Below are 18,203 nucleotides of genomic sequence, written 5' to 3' on the forward strand. Positions count from 1 at the left end.
TAGTCTTCATAATAGAAACTGTTTACATCGAATTGTTAAAGTGTGTTCCAGAATTATTGGACACCCCCTGAGAGCTCTGCCCATCTTATGTGACCAGCGAACCTTGAAGACTGCCTGTAGGATCATCCGTGATCCATCCCATGCTATGCATTCTACGTTTGAGTGGCTGCCCTCAAGGCGCAGACTTCGCTGTCAAGTGTGTAGGACCCAGAGGAGGAAGGTGACCTTTGTCCCCAGGGCTGTCCTGCTATTAAACTCCAAGTCACCATCCGCCCCCCAAATCTTTGAACTGCGCTAAACATGCCATAGACTGAACAGTCATATCCACTTTTACTCTTATTTTTTATTTATTTATTTATTTTTAGTAATGATGTGATGTGTGGAGTTGAAGATATGCTATTCCTTGTGTCATTTGAATTGCCCCTTGGGGATGAATAAAGTGATTTGAATTGAATTGAATTGAAATCCTCTGTGACTATGTCTGACCTCAGACGACCATACGCCCTGGAGGGACTCGTTCTGTATGTCTACAACATCAGGGACACTTCGGGAAATAAAACGTACTGGCTTGATACGACATATACCTGGTTCTGGCAGGTTTTGCTATGATATCATGATGACTAGCGTGCAAGAAATGAGTTTTGACGCTTCCCACTGCCGGACTCTTTTCACAAAGTACTTTTGGGCCGAACCACGTTAACAAAGAAGTGAAAAAAACAGCACATTGCTTTATCTGCTTCCATAAAACATGAATATATCGCAATGTTTCGAGCAAACAAGATCTTCATCAGGCAAACAATTATCAAGGGATTTTACATTCACAAAGTAAACACTCACACTTGATAAAAGACATGGACAATCAACAAAATAAACAATTATCCAATAAGCAATAAGAAGAAAAACAATTGAACCACATTATCAACATGAGTATCAATGCAAGTACTAGTGGCTGTTTACCACAGCTTCACCATTTATGTTTTATTCACACTGGACTTGCCACCAAAACTTTACACACAAACAGAAAAGCACCTGCAAAAGATGTGAAGAATGTGAGCTGCTCTCCCAAGACAATTCATTCAGATATGGAAAATGAATAATAAGTGTGACCAGGAGTCATACGTCATGAGTATCGGTTCACTTTTGCGATTATACCAACAATTTAATCTGCTCGGATGGGTATCCGCTTGTAATGCCTAAAAACACATCATGCATATGAACATAATGCGTGCAAAAAAACATTTGTTTAGGGTATCGGCTAAAAGTATGCTAAGCTAATATGCTGAGCAGTTAGCTTGCAAAAAAATAAACACACACATTAAAAAAAAGAGGGGTTAGGTGATTTTTTTTCTTCCAATTTACCAACACCTGACTCTTAAACCAGTTCTTTTTAGTGAATCAAAAACATCCAGTGGAAGCAGTATATTCTCAATCACAAAAAATTTACTCTAGAGAGCCAGTTCTTTTAATTAATCATTCAAAAAGACTTCGGACTTGTAGTTTGAACCTGCTCACTGAATTAATTCACTGAATCTGTCAGAGAAATTACTTAATCAACAAAGTTATAATTACCAATCTGATTATCGATTAATCATGTCTACCCGCTGTGCACGGAAAACATCACTTTACAGTTTTACAAGTTATCCAAAACTTGAGAACGATTTATATTATGTCCATATATATTATGCCCCCGATTAACCGATTAAAAAAGCACAATTTTATCAAATGTGGCTTTTTTTAATCCGATTAATCGAGGACATAATCGATAGATTGATTATCAAAATAGCATATACAAATATAGGCTAATAATCATTTTTTACAAACTTATATTGAAGCGGTACTTTGATGTCATAAACCGATCGGTCAGCGCATCACCCCTTCAAGTCAAACACACCTATTCTTAATTTCTTAGTAGTCATTAAAGGTTCTTGCGAATGGAATCACTTTGTGGTCCTAGACAGACTGGATTGAGTGAATGGACTGAATTGTTCATGACACAGGGGTTCACATGAGCAAAGTGGGTGCAGTCCGCATTCACACCAACCAAACTCTGCCGGCAAACGGATTCCAGTCAGAACGCGGTATTCTGGGCTTTGAAACCCTAAGCAGATCTTTGTGAAGTCACTGAGATACTGAACTAGGATCATTCTGCTTGTACTTCAATCCCTTCTGCTATTTACTCAGTTTTATTAAGCCTGGTTCAAACAATTCCCCTCCTTCTGAACAGGCTCAATGCACTTCAGTACTCGAGCTCAAAACTCATTTCTTATAAAACGCCAGTTATCGTGATGGCCAATTCCACTAAAATAGACAGTTTGATTCACCCAAAATAGCTCTGTATACGTCAAAATCAACACACTAAATCAGAACAAACAGCTCAATATGCACAGCCCATATCTGAGAGAATTCTTGAATCCATGCAAGTTCTCAGCAACAAAGATGGAGAAAATCGCAGCGATATTATAAACTATTTCAGGATCCGCACCGAGGCAGCAGCCAAAAAGCCAGAGGGCAGGCATTTGCTGTTACACAATCACCTGTGATGCACTGGTGGGCAGCAGGCACCGAGGATCCCAAAGCAATTTATAGCAACATAATGCTGCCATTTAAACTAAAGAGATTGTTTCTGGCAAAGCAGCAGCATCAGAGCCTTCACCTCGAATAGACTTTTTATAAAGAGACAAGACAAGAGAGCTTTGTTTCTTTGTGCCGTCCCTGGACGTAAGGATCAAATAGCAGAGAGAACAAAGGGAGGACATTGATCACGGTGTGGGCACAAAAGCCCAATTTAACTTAAACATGTTCAGTCACTGAAAGATCTTTAGCTCTTAATGAAAGGCATTAATATAGTGTATGTGGCTGTTGTTAACTACAGATGCAGCTCCGTGTGTATCAGAGGGCACCTGCAGGGCTTTCTGGAAGCGGTTTGGAAAGATGAATGAATTCGGGAATTAAGTTTACTTAAACCTTTGTACAATTTGACACTCCAAACAGCATTTTTTCACTGCTGAAATCTTCCTGCGTTATGTTGATCAGTGTGGCCCTCTGCAGATCACTATACTTTACTACAACATTACAAAGGTAACAGATGGCTGGATTTGCTTTGAAAAAATGAACCAGATTTCCCTGAGGATTAAAAAGTGATCAGTTGACTTAACTTAAAAAAAGTTAGGAAACCCTTCGCCTTAAAATTATTAAGTACAAAAACTGAATGCGTAATTGAACAAATTTAGTCATGTGGAATTGTCAAGTTCCATTCTTACGTTAATACTTAATCATTTTAAGGTTTCCTCTTCTTATTTTTTTAAGTTAAGCCAACTGATCACTTTTTACAGTGTATGTGTTTTTAATCTAAATTCTCTATTCTAAAATATCTCTATTTTACTACGTTTTCCAAAAACAAATATACATTACCGTTCAAAACCTTGGGTCAGTAAATCTTTTTTGTAATTAATACATTTATTCAGCAAGAATGCATTAAATTGATCAAGTGACAGTATAGGACTTTTTTCTTTTGTTACAAAAGATTTATATTTCAAATGTTTGTTTTTCTCAACAAAAATATTAAAGGGACAATGTGTAGGAATTTCTCCCATCTAGCGGTGAAATTGTATTTTGCATTTAAACGAATTGTGCTCTCCAGCGCCTAGCTTTTTCAAATGCGTGTTGTATCTACGGTAGCCGTTATGTACCAAAAAGCTATGGCAGGATGTCTTCTAATAGCACTTCGTCGAGTGTTCCTTCGGGTGAACAGGTTTGTTATTTCAAACAAACTGCAACTTGACACAACGAACAAACGAAACCCGTGCCATGTATATAAAGATAATAAATTCTTCGTCTACAAGGATAAGTCAGATAATTGGCAGAGGTATTTGTACACCATTGAGGACATATTTATGAATAAAAATATTGATTTTAGATAATAAAATACCTACAAAAGTACACTGTCCCTTTAAGTGGCACAAATACAAAGTTCTTTCATGAAACCTCTAGTTGACGCAGGCTGATCGATCGATCCTTAACTCAATCAGTTTGCAATCACATCTTTCTCTATAGGAAAATTCCTATATTCTGATTGGTTCCTGCTGTATCAGTAGCCAATGAGCTCGCTGCTCAACCTTTAAAAACACTTGGTCAGCATTTGCTGTAGCAGTTTGCAGCACGCTTCAGAAACCCTCCGCCTTCCCCAGCTCCACCTGTATAGATCTTCCATGGGTAATTAATGTATGCTATATTGTACAGCAGCAGCATGTCAGACTTGCTCACAGCAGTGTGTCGTGTGTGTATTTGCAATAGCAAGTCCCGTACTTTCTCTGCAGCAGCAATACTCAACAGTAACAGCAATAACATCTAAATAATTTATTCCGCCAATACCAAACAAACATATTAACATTGTTGTATCCATTACAATGCCAAACACTCCACGAGTTGTGACGACAGAACTGTTTTAACATTGATAATAAGAAGACATTTTTCTTGAGCAGCAAATCAGCATATTAGAATGATTTCTGATGGTCATGTGACACTGTAGACTGGAGTAATGATGCTGAAAATTCAGCTTTGATTCACAGGAATTAATTTAATTTTTAAATATATTAAAATAGAAAACAGTTATTTTACATTGTAAAAATATTTTACAATATTGCTGTTTACTGGATTTTTATCAAATAAATGCAGCATTGGTGGGCATAAGAAATTTCTTTCAAAAACACTGTATACCATTAATAAACTTTTGAACGGTATTGTATATTAATTTTTTGTTGTTGTTCTTTGTTGTAAATACATTTGATTTCCTTTAGAAATTGTAAAATAAAGAATGCATTTTTAAATATTTTCACTTTTGAAATGCCATTTGTTACACCACAAAGCAAGCAAGAAAATGAACCAGCGAAGTCAAAAAAAGTGACTCAAATTATTTAAAAAAAAGGAAGACGACCAACAATATACATACCAATATACAATTTCCATGATGTATACAATATACATATTGGAAATACATTTTCCATTAGACATTAATGTGAAGTGACCTAAATAAATACATTTTTTGTTTTTGATTATTTTGATACATGATTATTTTTCCTTGCCATATCAGCATTAAATGCTAAATAAATAATATACAATTCTTTTTTTTTTTTACTAAAACCTTGTTTGTTGGTTAAAAAAAGTTTATGGACATGTTTCACACATAGAAATTAATTTAATTACATATTGGTTCCTATTTAAGAACAAAATGTTAAGAAATAATCAGGCTGAACTTACCCTCAGGTGGTTCTTCACGCAGGTAAGGTGGAAGTTCTTCATTATTAGGGTCAGCAGGTGCTTCCTCGATCACCTCAGTCTCTGCACTCGGGCCCTTGAATTAACAAGATTATACCGTTAATGCTGTTATACAGAAATACAAACAAACAATGTAAACAACAACAGAATCCTTCATGTTATGCAGTACATTTTCATGTTTCCATCAAGTATATAAATCAAGATACAATGCAATTTCCACAATTATAATTCCATGTGAACTTTGTTACATTGAGGCAAGTTGCTAAATAAGGAAAAAATTACATCACTTAGCAGTAACGTTAAGTCAATTCATCATTTCAGTAGGAAAACAGCAGTACAATCATAAGTAAGTTGATTTGATGATATCTATGATGCTTTGTAGTATTATTTTGTTTATTTCTGAAAGTCTGCTATACACATTTAAATAAATACTTCCTTAAATTATAAAGTATATTTATATCTGAAAAAGTATAGAGTGCAAAGGTACTGCATGATATGAATGACCCAATTATAACAACAATTATCATTATCATCTTCGTCGTCATCATCATCATCATCTCTTCCCTGACAACCCTTTTACACCCTCTTACACAGCTAAAATCATAAACTTTATGGTTGCAAAATTAAATAAGTGATACTGCATAGCTTATACAGTGGTTTTTGCATTATCATGCTGATGAAATATTATACCCTATTTAGGCATCGACTCATTGTCAGCTGCCCCGTTTATCTATTATCAGAGCAAGATAACACAACATTTATCCGACTAAATCACATTTAGTGACAGAGTAACAAAATAGCCCGCATGCAAATACTTCTGATTTAAAAAAATTCAACAGTTTGTGCTCGTGCAGAATCAGGTAAGAACAGGTTTGGCTTTAATACTGTAACGCAAAACAAACAAAATCCTCCACTCACCTTCATAACTGAGGCTATTAATACAGGTTTAGAAAGGACGTCTCTGCACTTCAATATTGATGGAGACGCACAAGACTATAAAATGGGAATAGCGCTTAATACGAAATAAATACAGCGTTTGCAATGTTTTTCAATGCAAGCGGAAGTGACGTTGGGGATGTTTACGGAATTTGGGGATGCTGTTGAGCTGTCGGTCGATAGGGGGCAGCAGCAGCGCGTTGATTATACTTAATGACTGAAGAGCTGCGGTTGGTTACTGTGCTATTTTGACTGAATATACCACAGTAAATGTTTGATTAGGGACTAAAACAACATTTTTATGCCTGATTTTACTTTCATAGGTAAGTGTACGATATAGCCTATGTGTGCCATATTTTACCTTTTTGGGGCCTTTTTCTGTTTGGATGATTACAAAATTGCAAAAACAGAGCAGATACAATTTAACTTAATTTACATGTGAAAAACTTTAATCGTTTTTAAGGCTTCCTTTTTGTGGTTTTGTCAAATTTATCCAGGCCACAACCACCATACAGTATATGCTATAGTTAGCATAGTATAGCACATTTGTTCAGACCCAAATTAGTTTTTGTTTTGTTTTTCCCATGACGCATATTAGCTACACTGCTTTATTTATGTTACCCTACATAAAAATGTTAAGAACGTGTGGGATTGTGGGGATTCAAAGCGTAGGATTACGCTGCCAGTAATGACAGGTGAGAAACCTTCCACTCTCAGTCATGACAAACATCTCTTGCATGCTGCTCAATAATATATCACCTCATCAAAAAGAAGACGAGAGGTGAAACGGGGGTCGATTTGAGTTTTATTGACCGGAAGTGAAATTGATGTGATTCTCCATCTAGGCCAAAGTTCACCGGGCAAGGTATTAATCGTTGCTATTAAAACAGTGTTCATAAATATTGTGGAAAGAGGGCATAAATGGACTTGACATGTTTAGCAAATACTAAATTATAATGTTACTCTTACCATATGGCGTATGATAATATAATACCAGTCTTTCAAAAAGAAAACCTTGTTTGCTTATTTCTTAATGCTGATTTAAACAAATAAATAATCAATATAATTTCAAGAGCAACAAATACTCCAAATATGTATTTATTTATTTATTTAAATTCATTCTGACACATAATTTTTCTTTTCAAGTATGCATGTTCTTTGTAAGCCATGCATTAAAGTAGCTAAATCCTAATAATTCATTTATGATGTCAACAGTAAAGTCCTTTTCCAGTTTTAATGCCATTTTTTTGCAAGGCAATGTAAAAAACACAAACGTCTTCCCTCTCGTCTGAACGCAGCTATGAACTGAGAAACTCAGCTTAACCTGTTAAAGGCTGTATTTATATAATATACCGCTGTAATTAAAAGGTCCTGTTAGGACAGTGGCTTCAGAAAGTGTAAAAGTAAGAATGGTTTGGCCCTTTAAACCCCCCAGTGAAACCATATGTTTTACAGAAAGGCAATCTAGAAGAGTGAGGTGATAGGTCAGGGTTTAACTTTAGTCACGCAAGGCATTTTGTGATACTGGCGTAATTGAGTATAATGGCCCTCCTATTTAATCAGCCATGACTTTGTGAAAAATCAATTATTTAAGAGAATTTATTAATCATTTAGAAAGACTCAGACGAGAGGATGTAAAAACAAATTATGTAATGCAACAAGAATTATATATACATATATATATATATATTAGTTTAAGGCATTTAGAACTGACTCGATATTAGATTTCTGTTATATTAGCTAGTGAACTTTCACCCTGTGGATTCTGCACGTCAGATCAAAGCGCAAATGAGATTTAGTCCTTCCAAAAATACCAGTACGTTTATAGTAAGACAACACGTTTCTAGTTGTAAGTGGATTATGTCAGTTTAGCTGTGAGGAGAATGCAGCGCGGCACTTTCGCTTCGGTTATTGTGGCTATTTTCAGATGATCAACATTTTGGACAAAGACTGGACTTCAGTATGGGTCAAATTCAAAGTGATAAAGATAAAGAAGTGGAGCTATCAGATATCCAGCCTCTTTATACCAGATTCATGAGAGAGTGCCCAAGTGGAGCCCTGCATCTTCATGAATTCCGCAAGATCTTCGGAGTTCAGAGCACATCGGAAGATGAGGCTTTGTACATGGAAACGCTCTTCAAATCTTTCGACACAAACAGGGTAAGCGAAAGAGTTTAAAAGGTCAAGTATTTTTAACATTATTTAAAACTTTTAAAATGCAAGTGCACATTTACTTAAAAATTGAATAGTGATTGCAAAGCAGCAATTTATATGCATAAGCTGTGATTATGTGCATATGTGATCAGCTCATCAGCCGAGAATTTGTGTCCATTTGCAGGATGATGTTATAGACTTTATGGAATTTGTAGCAGCTGTCCACCTGGTTCTGAGAGGAAACCTAGAGGACAGATTGAAATGGTCTTTTAAAGTCTATGATAGAGATGACAGTGGAAAGTTGGACAAACAAGAGGTCAAACGTATTATAAGGGTGAGAGTGGTCTTGATTCTCACCATTGTCATCTTAGTATTTCCTTGCCTAAAATGCGTCTCGCTTTTTCCTTCTAGATCATTTGTCAACTTAAGAAAAACAACATCAACATGACACCTAGTGAAATTTGTGACAGGATATTCGATCTTTTGGATGAAAACAAAGATGGTAAGTGGATTTTTTCCTTCCTCAAATAAATATTTAAAGATCCCCTGTGGTTAAAATCAAGTTTTTAAATGTTGGTTATATGTCTATGGTGTTTTAAAATGCTTTAAGAAATAGTTCACCCAAAAATAAAAATTGTGTCATTACTTACTCACCCTCAAGTTGTTCCAAACCTGTATGAGTTTCTTTCTTCTGTTGATGTGCCCCATTGACTTCCATATTAGGGAAAAAAATACTATGGAAGTCAATGGGGTCCATCAACTGTTTGGTTACCAACATTCTTCAAAATATCTTCTTTTAAGTTCAACAGAAGAAAGAAATTCGTACAGATTTGGAACAACATGAGAGTGAAGCTGGTGTGAGTGATTGGAGGCGGGACTAATTTGCATATTCATGTGTCCATGTAAAGTGTAGAGTTCCATTCAAGCTATTTTAAGTAACAAAGAAATTATTTACTCAGGAAAAAACTAAGTAATTTTGATTATCAAAGATGATTTGACTGCAGGGGGACTTTTAAGACTAAAAATGTACTATCTTGTGGTAGACAGATGAACATGTTGCCAAAAGTATGTAAACATTCAAACAGCACACCTAAAAACTTGTTCAGCATTCTATTTCAAGCCATTAATTTACGCAAAGAAAATATTTTCCTTATATATGAAAGATCAATATATTACATTATTTAATGTATATTGAAAATGAACAGAATAATATATTGTCTTAATATATTACAATAATAATACACAAGGTATTGCCACTTTTAATATATTGAAAAATATGTGACAATATGTTTGCTTATAAATCATATTATATGTAATTTTATATTCAATAATACACTTACATGTCATAAAATATGGTACTGTGTGTACATAAGTATATTTGAACATATATATATATATATATATATATATATATATATATTCACATTTAAATGGGAACATGTATGTGCAAATATATGTACACAATTATGAGAAAAATATATATTGATATATATATATATATATGTGTGTATATATATATATATATATATATATATATACATATAATATCTAATTCGCCCACCATGTTGCCATGATTTTAACAAGACATCCAATTGTCCAAATATTCAAAAAAATGTATATTTGTTTTCAGTAAATACATATTTTCATATATCAAATGTGTAACTGTGCAAACAATAAAGTGAGATAAAATATCTTTATATGAACCCATATGTTAACTCATAAAAGTGAAATCAATTGAATGTTTTAATCAAATGTATAGCTGTTTATAGCAGATGTAGTGCAGTTTTTGTCTTAATTGGATATTTTTTAGATTTATATACATATTATATATGTATTATATGGATATATATGAATCCATACATGGTCAATGCAAATATTGCAGTATATTGAAAAGCACTAGTTTCCCAAGTGGAAATGTATTATGCAATACATATCACATAATTTGTATTTTGTAAGGGTAGGCATTCACTTTTCTGGGAAGGCTTTCCACTAGATGTTGTAACATGTCTGTTGCGATTTGCTTCCATTCAAGAACATCAGTGAAGTCAGGGACTAATGTTGGGTGTTGGGGTCTGGCTCACAGTCAGCATTCCAGTTAATCTCAAAGGTGTTTATTGGGATTCAGGTCTGGGCTTTGCGAAGGCCTGTCAAGGTCTTCCAAACTTCCAAACTGACCAAACTCAGTAAATAATTTCCCTACGGGCATTGCTTCAAGCAAAAGTGCATTGTGATGCTAGAATAGAAAGGACCTTCCCCAAACTGACGGCATAATGTTGTCATTGTATATCACTGTATACATTAAGATTTTTTATTAAAGTTTCAATCAGATTGTTGCTTATCAAACCAATAACCTTCAACCTTGTTATCTTCAACTATGAGTACTTTTATGTCCTGGGGGTCGTTTTTACTTACTTTGTCCTTTTTGTTAAATGAAGATTTTACAATGGTCTGGGAAATGTAATTATGAAATCATTATATATAGGATATGCATATAGAAAAAATTGCTGTATACTTCAAGTAACACATTGAATTAAAAGTGAAATTGTAAATAGTAATGGTACAAAAAGTTGTTTCTTGTAAAACATTTATTTACGACTTTGAAAAATCATTTTTTACACACTATATATATCATTTCATATATCATATATACATATCATATATGTGTCGTTTCCACAGAATACAGAATACACACAATAGGCCTACATCATTTGAGTTGTGATGGAAATTATATTTGTTGCTTGAGGAAAATGTCTGAAATCTATTTGGACACTGATGCAACTTGACAAATTAAACTCATGAGTGTGTGAAAATTATGTTTACTTTCTAAAGATCCACAGGAGCACATGGATGAATAAACAACCTTATATAATAATCCCGTGTGTGGCAGCCTAAATATGTGTAGGCTTAGACTGTTGCTAAAATAAGCCTGTCAGTGGAGGGAGCGGATGATGAAAGAATGAATTAAAAACAGTCTTCCTCTTCATCCACAGGTCACATATCCCTATCAGAGTTCATGGAAGGGGCACAAAAAGATGCCTGGATTATGGACCTCCTAAAACTGGACACTAATGCACGGGGTTGGTTCAGGGAAAAATGGGGGAAAGATTCATGAGTTTTCATCCACAATCTAAGGTCAAGGCCCACGGGCCAAAACCTGCTTGCCCTTTTACAATCTTTCAAATGTTGAGGTCTGCAAATGAGAGAGACCTGGTATAGAGGTCAGAAAATATTTGCCTTCTGTCACGAGCGAATACGTGCCTCATCATACATTGATCACATTGATGTTCAAACAGTCTGCATGTGTAAAAGCGGGTTCTGTCACATTCTCTTCTGAGTGTGGTGATGATGCTGGTATTCTTATGAAGGATGGATATAATTACCCAAAAATTAGTTTAAGGAGCATGAATCGTGTGTTCATAGATGGAACTATAATAACTAGGTTCCATAGTCAATTTAAACCAATTAATTTTTTATGTAAAAAAAACATATATACATTATTGGCACCACTGGTAAATATGATCAAAGATGGCTGTAAAAATAAATCTGCATTGTTTTACCCATTATAAGCACCCATTATAAGATTTCTAGCAGAGGCCGTCAAGTTTAGATTTTTTATCTGTTGGTATTTGCTAGGATCCATGATGCCATGTATCTGAACAAGATGTCCTGGACCTCCAGCAAAAAAATAGACCCACAGCATTAAAGATCCAGCAGTATATTTAACCATGGGCACGGGGTACTTTTTATCCCTGTGTAACCAAAACCCATCTGGTGGGTTTGCTGCCAAAAAAGCTCTTTTTTTAGTTTCATCTGACCAGTCCCTTTTGAAGTTCCAGTCATTTCTGACAACTGAATATGCTGGAGTTTGTTTTTGGATGAGCGAGGAGAATTTTTCTTGAAACCCTCCCAAACAATATGTGGTGATGTAGGGGTTGTTAGATTTTTTTTTCTGGGACTTTCTGATCCCAAGACTCAAGTAATCTCTGCAATTCTCCATCTGTGATCCTTGGAGAGTCTTTGGCCACTCAAACTCTCCTCCTCACCATGCATTAAGACAATATAGACACACGTCCTCTTCCTGGCAGATTCGTAACATCTTTAATTGATTGGACCTTAATTATTGCCCTGATGGTGGAAATGGGAATTTTCACTGCTTTAGCTATTTTCTTACAGCCACTTTCTATTTTGTGAAGCTCAACAATCTTTTGCTGCACACCAGAACTTTATTCTTTGGTTTTACTCGGGATGGATGATTAAGGGAATTTGGCTTTTGTGTTTCCTCATTTTTATACTCCTGTGTATGGAAGCTTGTTTCCGCCACAGAATGAAAAATAAAAAAGGTAATTGCGACTTTTTATCTCGCAATTCTGACTCAGAATTGCGAGATATAAACTCAGAATTGCATGATATAAAATCGCAATTGCATGTTATAAAGTCAGAATTGCGAGATATAAAGTCAGAATTTATTGATATAAAGTCGCAATTGCAGGTTATAAAGTCAGAATTGCGTGATATAAAGTCGCAATTGCGTGTTGTAAAGTCAGAATTGCGTGAAATAAAGTCGCAATTGCGTGTTATAAAGTCAGAATTGCGTGATATAAAGTCGAAATTGCGTGTTGTAAAGTCAGAATTGTGAGATATAAACTATTCTGAGGGAAAAAAAGTTAGTCTTTTTTCCCCCTTAGAATTGGCCTGATAACTCGCAATTGGGAATATACTTCAGAGATATTTTACTCTAAAAATTCTAGGGATGCCAATAATTGTGGCCAACATATTTTGGAGAAATTTTTTTTTTTCATAATGTGACCCCCCCCCCCCCCCACACACACACACACACACACTTTCAATTATTTTACTTCAATGAAAGATTAGATTTTTGCTTTTTTTTTTTTATGAAAGATGAAAAGAATAAACAATGCAGATTTATTTTTACAGCCATCTTTGATCATTTGCAGGGTTGCCAATAATTTTGACCACAACTGTACAGTGTATAAAGATTTTGCAGATGAGTGTTACCTGATTGTTTGATACTTTGAACAATGAGTGCTTTTACATGCTGGATCTTACACCGATTACAGCGTGTAAGGTCATGTAATGCCTTAAAGTCTTATAGTCTTCTTTAAACGGTTACATGTAATAAACTGCTTATTCAATGTGCAAAAGTCTTGTGCGTATTCTGAGGAGCTTGCAATATTGACCATTTTGGGCTGGACTATCTGTTTGAGTAAAAGATGGAACAAAATGCTTGAATGCCTAAAGCTTATTATTCATGACTGTTGAAGTTGTGGAAGAATCTACAGTATGTGCACCAATACGAGCTGCATTCAAACGAATTCTGTAGGAAACCCAGCATGGAGCCAGAAGCGCATTTATCATTCATGCCTGCATGAGTTCACATGTGCCGAGTTTACAGGACATTTGACACACAGGGCATGCATGTGCATGCATCTTTTATACACATAAATAAACCTGGTTTTTCTATGATTTATCGACCTGAATTGGAAGACAGATTAACGCCAGCATGGTGCCTCCCAGTATGCGATGTGTTCACACATGGTGCTTAGCAATGAACTATTCTTAACAGTGACATAATTCAAACCATGTCATTTTTTTTTTTACTCTTAAGCCTAAATGGAGCTCATCCTCTGACTGAACCACAATTAACCCTTATAAATCATCTATGTGTGAGAGAGATTTAATATTTATTGCTAAAAATAATTACAACAGTTTTGTATAGAATTTCAGACCCTATTTTGTATTCAGGGAAAGTGTCATTTCAAATTGTTCAAATAGTTTTCTATTAATCATCAATATAATAAACCCATTATATGAATTATGCTGCACGTTACGTTAAGTTACTCATTTACAAGTTCAGATGTGATTTGTTGCCGCTTCTAATAGAAATCAAGTCACTGAATTGTTGAACTTTTGACTTGTGAATGATTTTGCAGTTCTGCATATCACTACAAAATGCATCTCATTTTCTGTAACTGGGGTTCGGTATTCCTGAAGGATTTTAATCTAATTTAATTTCTGTTCAATCGAAGAGCTTAAAACAGATCTGTTTTAGCATATCTTTTTAACAGCCTTCTGAAGCAGTTCCTGGCAGTCTATTCAAAATTCATGTGGCTTCCTGGCCCACCATAACAAGCACATTAAAATTCTCTCTGACATATACTGTAGTTCTCCCAGTCACAAGAAAGATGCTAAATGCTTTGCAAAGATATGGTCAAAGTATTACAGACAATGTTAATTCAACAAAACAATTGTAGATCACAATTGTAATCTATCAAGATCTATCTATCTTTCTATCTATCTATACACTCACCGGCCACTTTATTAGGTACACCTGTCCAACTGCTCGTTAACACTTAATTTCTAAGCAGCCAATCACATGGCGGCAACTCAGTGCATTTAGGCGTGTAGACATGGTCAAGACAATCTCCTGCAGTTCAAACCGAGCATCAGTATGGGGAAGAAAGGTGATTTGAGTGACTTTGAACGTGGCATGATTGTTGGTGCCAGAAGGGCTGGTCTGAGTATTTCAGAAACTGCTAATCTACTGGGATTTTCACGCACAACCATCTCTAGGGTTTACAGAGAATGGTCCGAAAAAGAAAAAACATCCAGTGAGCGGCAGTTCTGTGGGCGGAAATGCCTTGTTGATGCCAGAGGTCAGAGGAGAATGGCCAGACTGGTTCGAGCTGATAGAAGGGCAACAGTGACTGAAATAACCACTCGTTACAACCGAGGTATGCAGCAAAGCATTTGTGAAGCCACAACACGCACAACCTTGAGGCGGATGGGCTACAACAGCAGAAGACTCCACCGGGTACCACTCATCTCCACTACAAATAGGAAAAAGAGGCTACAATTTGCAAGAGCTCACCAAAATTGAACAGTTGAAGACTGGAAAAATGTTGCCTGGTCTGATGAGTCTCGATTTCTGTTGAGACATTCAGATGTTAGAGTCAGAATTTGGCGTAAACAGAATGAGAACATGGAACCATCATGCCTTGTTACCACTGTGCAGGCTGGTGGTGGTGGTGTAATGGTGTGGGGGATGTTTTCCTGGCACACTTTAGGCCCCTTAGTGCCAATTGGGCATCGTTTAAATGCCACGGCCTACCTGAGCATTGTTTCTGACCATGTCCATCCCTTTATGGCCACCATGTACCCATCCTCTGATGGCTACTTCCACCATGTCACAAAGCTCTAATCATTTCAAATTGGTTTCTTGAACATGACAATGAGTTCACTGTACTAAAATGGCCTCCACAGTCACCAGATCTCAACCCAATAGAGCATCTTTGGGATGTGGTGGAACGGGAGATTCGCATCATGGATGTGCAGCCGACAAATCTGCGGCAACTGTGTGATGCCATCATGTCAATATGGACCAAACTCCCTGAGGAATGCTTCCAGCACCTTGTTGAATCTATGCCACGAAGAATTGAGGCAGTTCTGAAGGCAAAAGGGGGTCCAACCCGTTACTAGCATGGGGTACCTCATGGGGTAGACTCATCAGACCAGGCAATGACTTCCAATCTTCTATTTTCCAATTTTGGTGAGCCTATGTGATGTGAATTGTATCCTCGGTTTCCTGTTCTTATCTGACAGGAGTGACACCGGTGTGTCTTCTGCTGCTGTAGCTCTTCTGCTTCAAGGTTCGACGTATTGTGCGTTCAGAGATGCTCTTTTGCAAACTTTGGTTGTAAGTAACGAGTGGTTATTTGAGTTACTGTTGCCTTTCTATCAGCTCAAACCAGTCTAGCCATTCTCCTCTGGCATCAACAAGGCATTTTCGCCCACAGAGCTGCCGTTCACTGGATATTTTCTCTTTTTCAGACCATTCTCTGTAAACCCTAGAGATGGTTGTGCATGAAAAGACCAGTCCTTCTTCCACCATGCAACGTTCAAATCACTTAAAGAGACCAAGACTGGTTGCCCACTGAAGCAGGGTTGAGCCTGGTCAGTACCAGGATGGAAGACTTCCTGGGAAAATCATGTTGCTGCTGGAAGAGGTGTTAGTGAGGCCAGCAGGGGGAGCTCACCATAATGCCCCAGTGTAGTGATGGGGACACTGGACTGTAACAGCACCTTCATCGATTAGGGTTAGTATGTTAATGTTACAAACTGTGCTCCATTTTGTGTGATCAAAAGTCAGCGATTTTTAAAAGAAATGTATTTTTCCCCCAAATTTACTCCATAGTCTTACTGCATGTTAAAAGTGCATAACTAAGCACAATAAAATATTCTTCAAAGATATCATTGTGCAACTCATTCTGAACTCCACTGCACCATTGAGAACGGATGCATCTATGTTTAGTGAGGAGGAATTTCAGCTATGAGACAAAGGCAGTGGCAGCAGAGGACTGGTCACATGATCCAACAGCGACAGAAGCTCTTGAATGTGGAACCATAAAATGATGTTTATTCACTAGAGAAACCCTGGCTCTTGTGTGAGTAAACACAGGTGTGTGGCTTTACTTTGGGGTCAAATCCCAGTTAGACATGACAAAACCTTTTGTGGGAACCGTGTGTGTGTGTGTATGTGTGAAGTACTGTATGTGTAAAGTCTGTGTTGCTAGGAAGGCTGAATCTCTAATCCGATGAAACGGCCATGTGACGGCTCTAAAGTAAAGTGTTAGTCATTTGGGAACACTGCAGTTTATTTTTTATTGTTGAATATTGCATGCAATCCTGCAGTGAGAGTCTTTATTTAACTTGCTGTTGGCATATTTGTACATTTGTTTGGGTACAAACACATGTACCAACATTCTTGCTGTCTACTGTTGTCCCTTTAGGGCCATTTGGACTTAGAGAAACAGCATACAGTCAAAGTTTATTTATACAGTGACTATGTTTAGAATAGCAATGCTCTCAATATTTTTGCTGTATAATAGAACATTTCTGCTGTATAATAGAATGCACATGTATTGTGGACAATATGCAAATATATATAATATATAAAATAGAATATCTGAATAACATTTGCCAATATGAGCAGTATGCAACCATTTATTCTCTATCGTGACTCATGATTTTTGTCTATTATTTATTTATTTATTTATTTAGTTTTATTGATTAATTTATTCAGTCATTCATTATATAGCTTGACTCATAATTTGTTCTAAACTTACATATGTTCAGAATGATATTCTGTTTTTTAATTCCAAAATAACTGGACACCATTTATTAGATTAAACATGATAAACGTGAAAAAATCTATAATTTTTTTTATTGAATAATACCAATTATTGGTTCAATAATTTATTGGTGTATAATGTGTACTTTCGCATTCTGGTTTTAAAAATAGCAGGCGGTACACAGTATACACTGCTCTATAATCATAAGCTCCAGTCAGTATGTAAATGTATATTTCAGGTTAAAAGTTGAGCTTTATTGACAGCATCTGCAAGTGTGTAAAACAAATTATTTGACAGTGTACTTACAATGGAAGTCTATGAGGCAACCATTGTATGTTTTTGCTTTTTCACTGGCATACCATTGATGATATAAATACGCAACTGTTTAACCTTGAATATTCCTTTTAAAATAATAGTATAGGAGAAAATAGTATCAGTGATAACAACCGGAGCAAATATGTGTGTGGTTCAGGTATAACCTATTATGGTGCCAAAATTTGGCAATATCTGAAATTTTTTGGTCTCCATGAGGAAAGCAGCTTATAAGTGTGTGTGCGTGCTTGCGTGTGTGTGTGTGTGAGTGGCTGTTTTACCATCTACAGTCAATGCTGGTGGGTCTGTCAGTGTGTCACTATCAGAATGTAAGGGCAGGTGGCAGACTGTCGCTACTGTGCGTTACTGGGTGGCCTC

General features: G+C 36.2%; 2 protein-coding genes across 2 annotated transcripts in view; one reads left to right on the forward strand and one right to left on the reverse strand.

The window, feature by feature from the left end:
• zgc:101566 (Transmembrane protein 263-B-like) overlaps positions 1 to 6,363 on the reverse strand; it is a 34,956-nt gene extending 28,593 nt beyond the window's left edge. Inside the window, exons 1-2 of the mRNA XM_056250873.1 lie at positions 6,193 to 6,363; positions 5,257 to 5,350 (exon numbers count right to left, since the gene is read on the reverse strand). Of these exons, the coding sequence (XP_056106848.1) occupies positions 5,257 to 5,350; positions 6,193 to 6,198 (100 nt within the window). The 5' untranslated portion in view covers positions 6,199 to 6,363. The remainder of the gene's footprint in view (positions 1 to 5,256; positions 5,351 to 6,192) is intronic.
• A 1,601-nt stretch (positions 6,364 to 7,964) lies between these two features.
• Positions 7,965 to 11,761, forward strand: guca1g (guanylate cyclase activator 1g). Its single transcript, XM_056250769.1, has 4 exons — positions 7,965 to 8,370; positions 8,549 to 8,698; positions 8,776 to 8,866; positions 11,355 to 11,761. Exons 1-4 carry the CDS (start codon positions 8,173 to 8,175, stop codon positions 11,474 to 11,476), a joined length of 561 nt encoding a protein of 186 aa, XP_056106744.1. The 5' UTR covers positions 7,965 to 8,172; the 3' UTR covers positions 11,477 to 11,761.
• Positions 11,762 to 18,203: the final 6,442 nt, after the last annotated feature.

This window comes from Rhinichthys klamathensis, unplaced genomic scaffold (genome assembly GCF_029890125.1).
Source record: "Rhinichthys klamathensis goyatoka isolate OS25496 unplaced genomic scaffold, OSU_Roscu_1.1 h1tg000076l_1, whole genome shotgun sequence".
Taxonomy (NCBI): domain Eukaryota; kingdom Metazoa; phylum Chordata; class Actinopteri; order Cypriniformes; family Leuciscidae; genus Rhinichthys; species Rhinichthys klamathensis.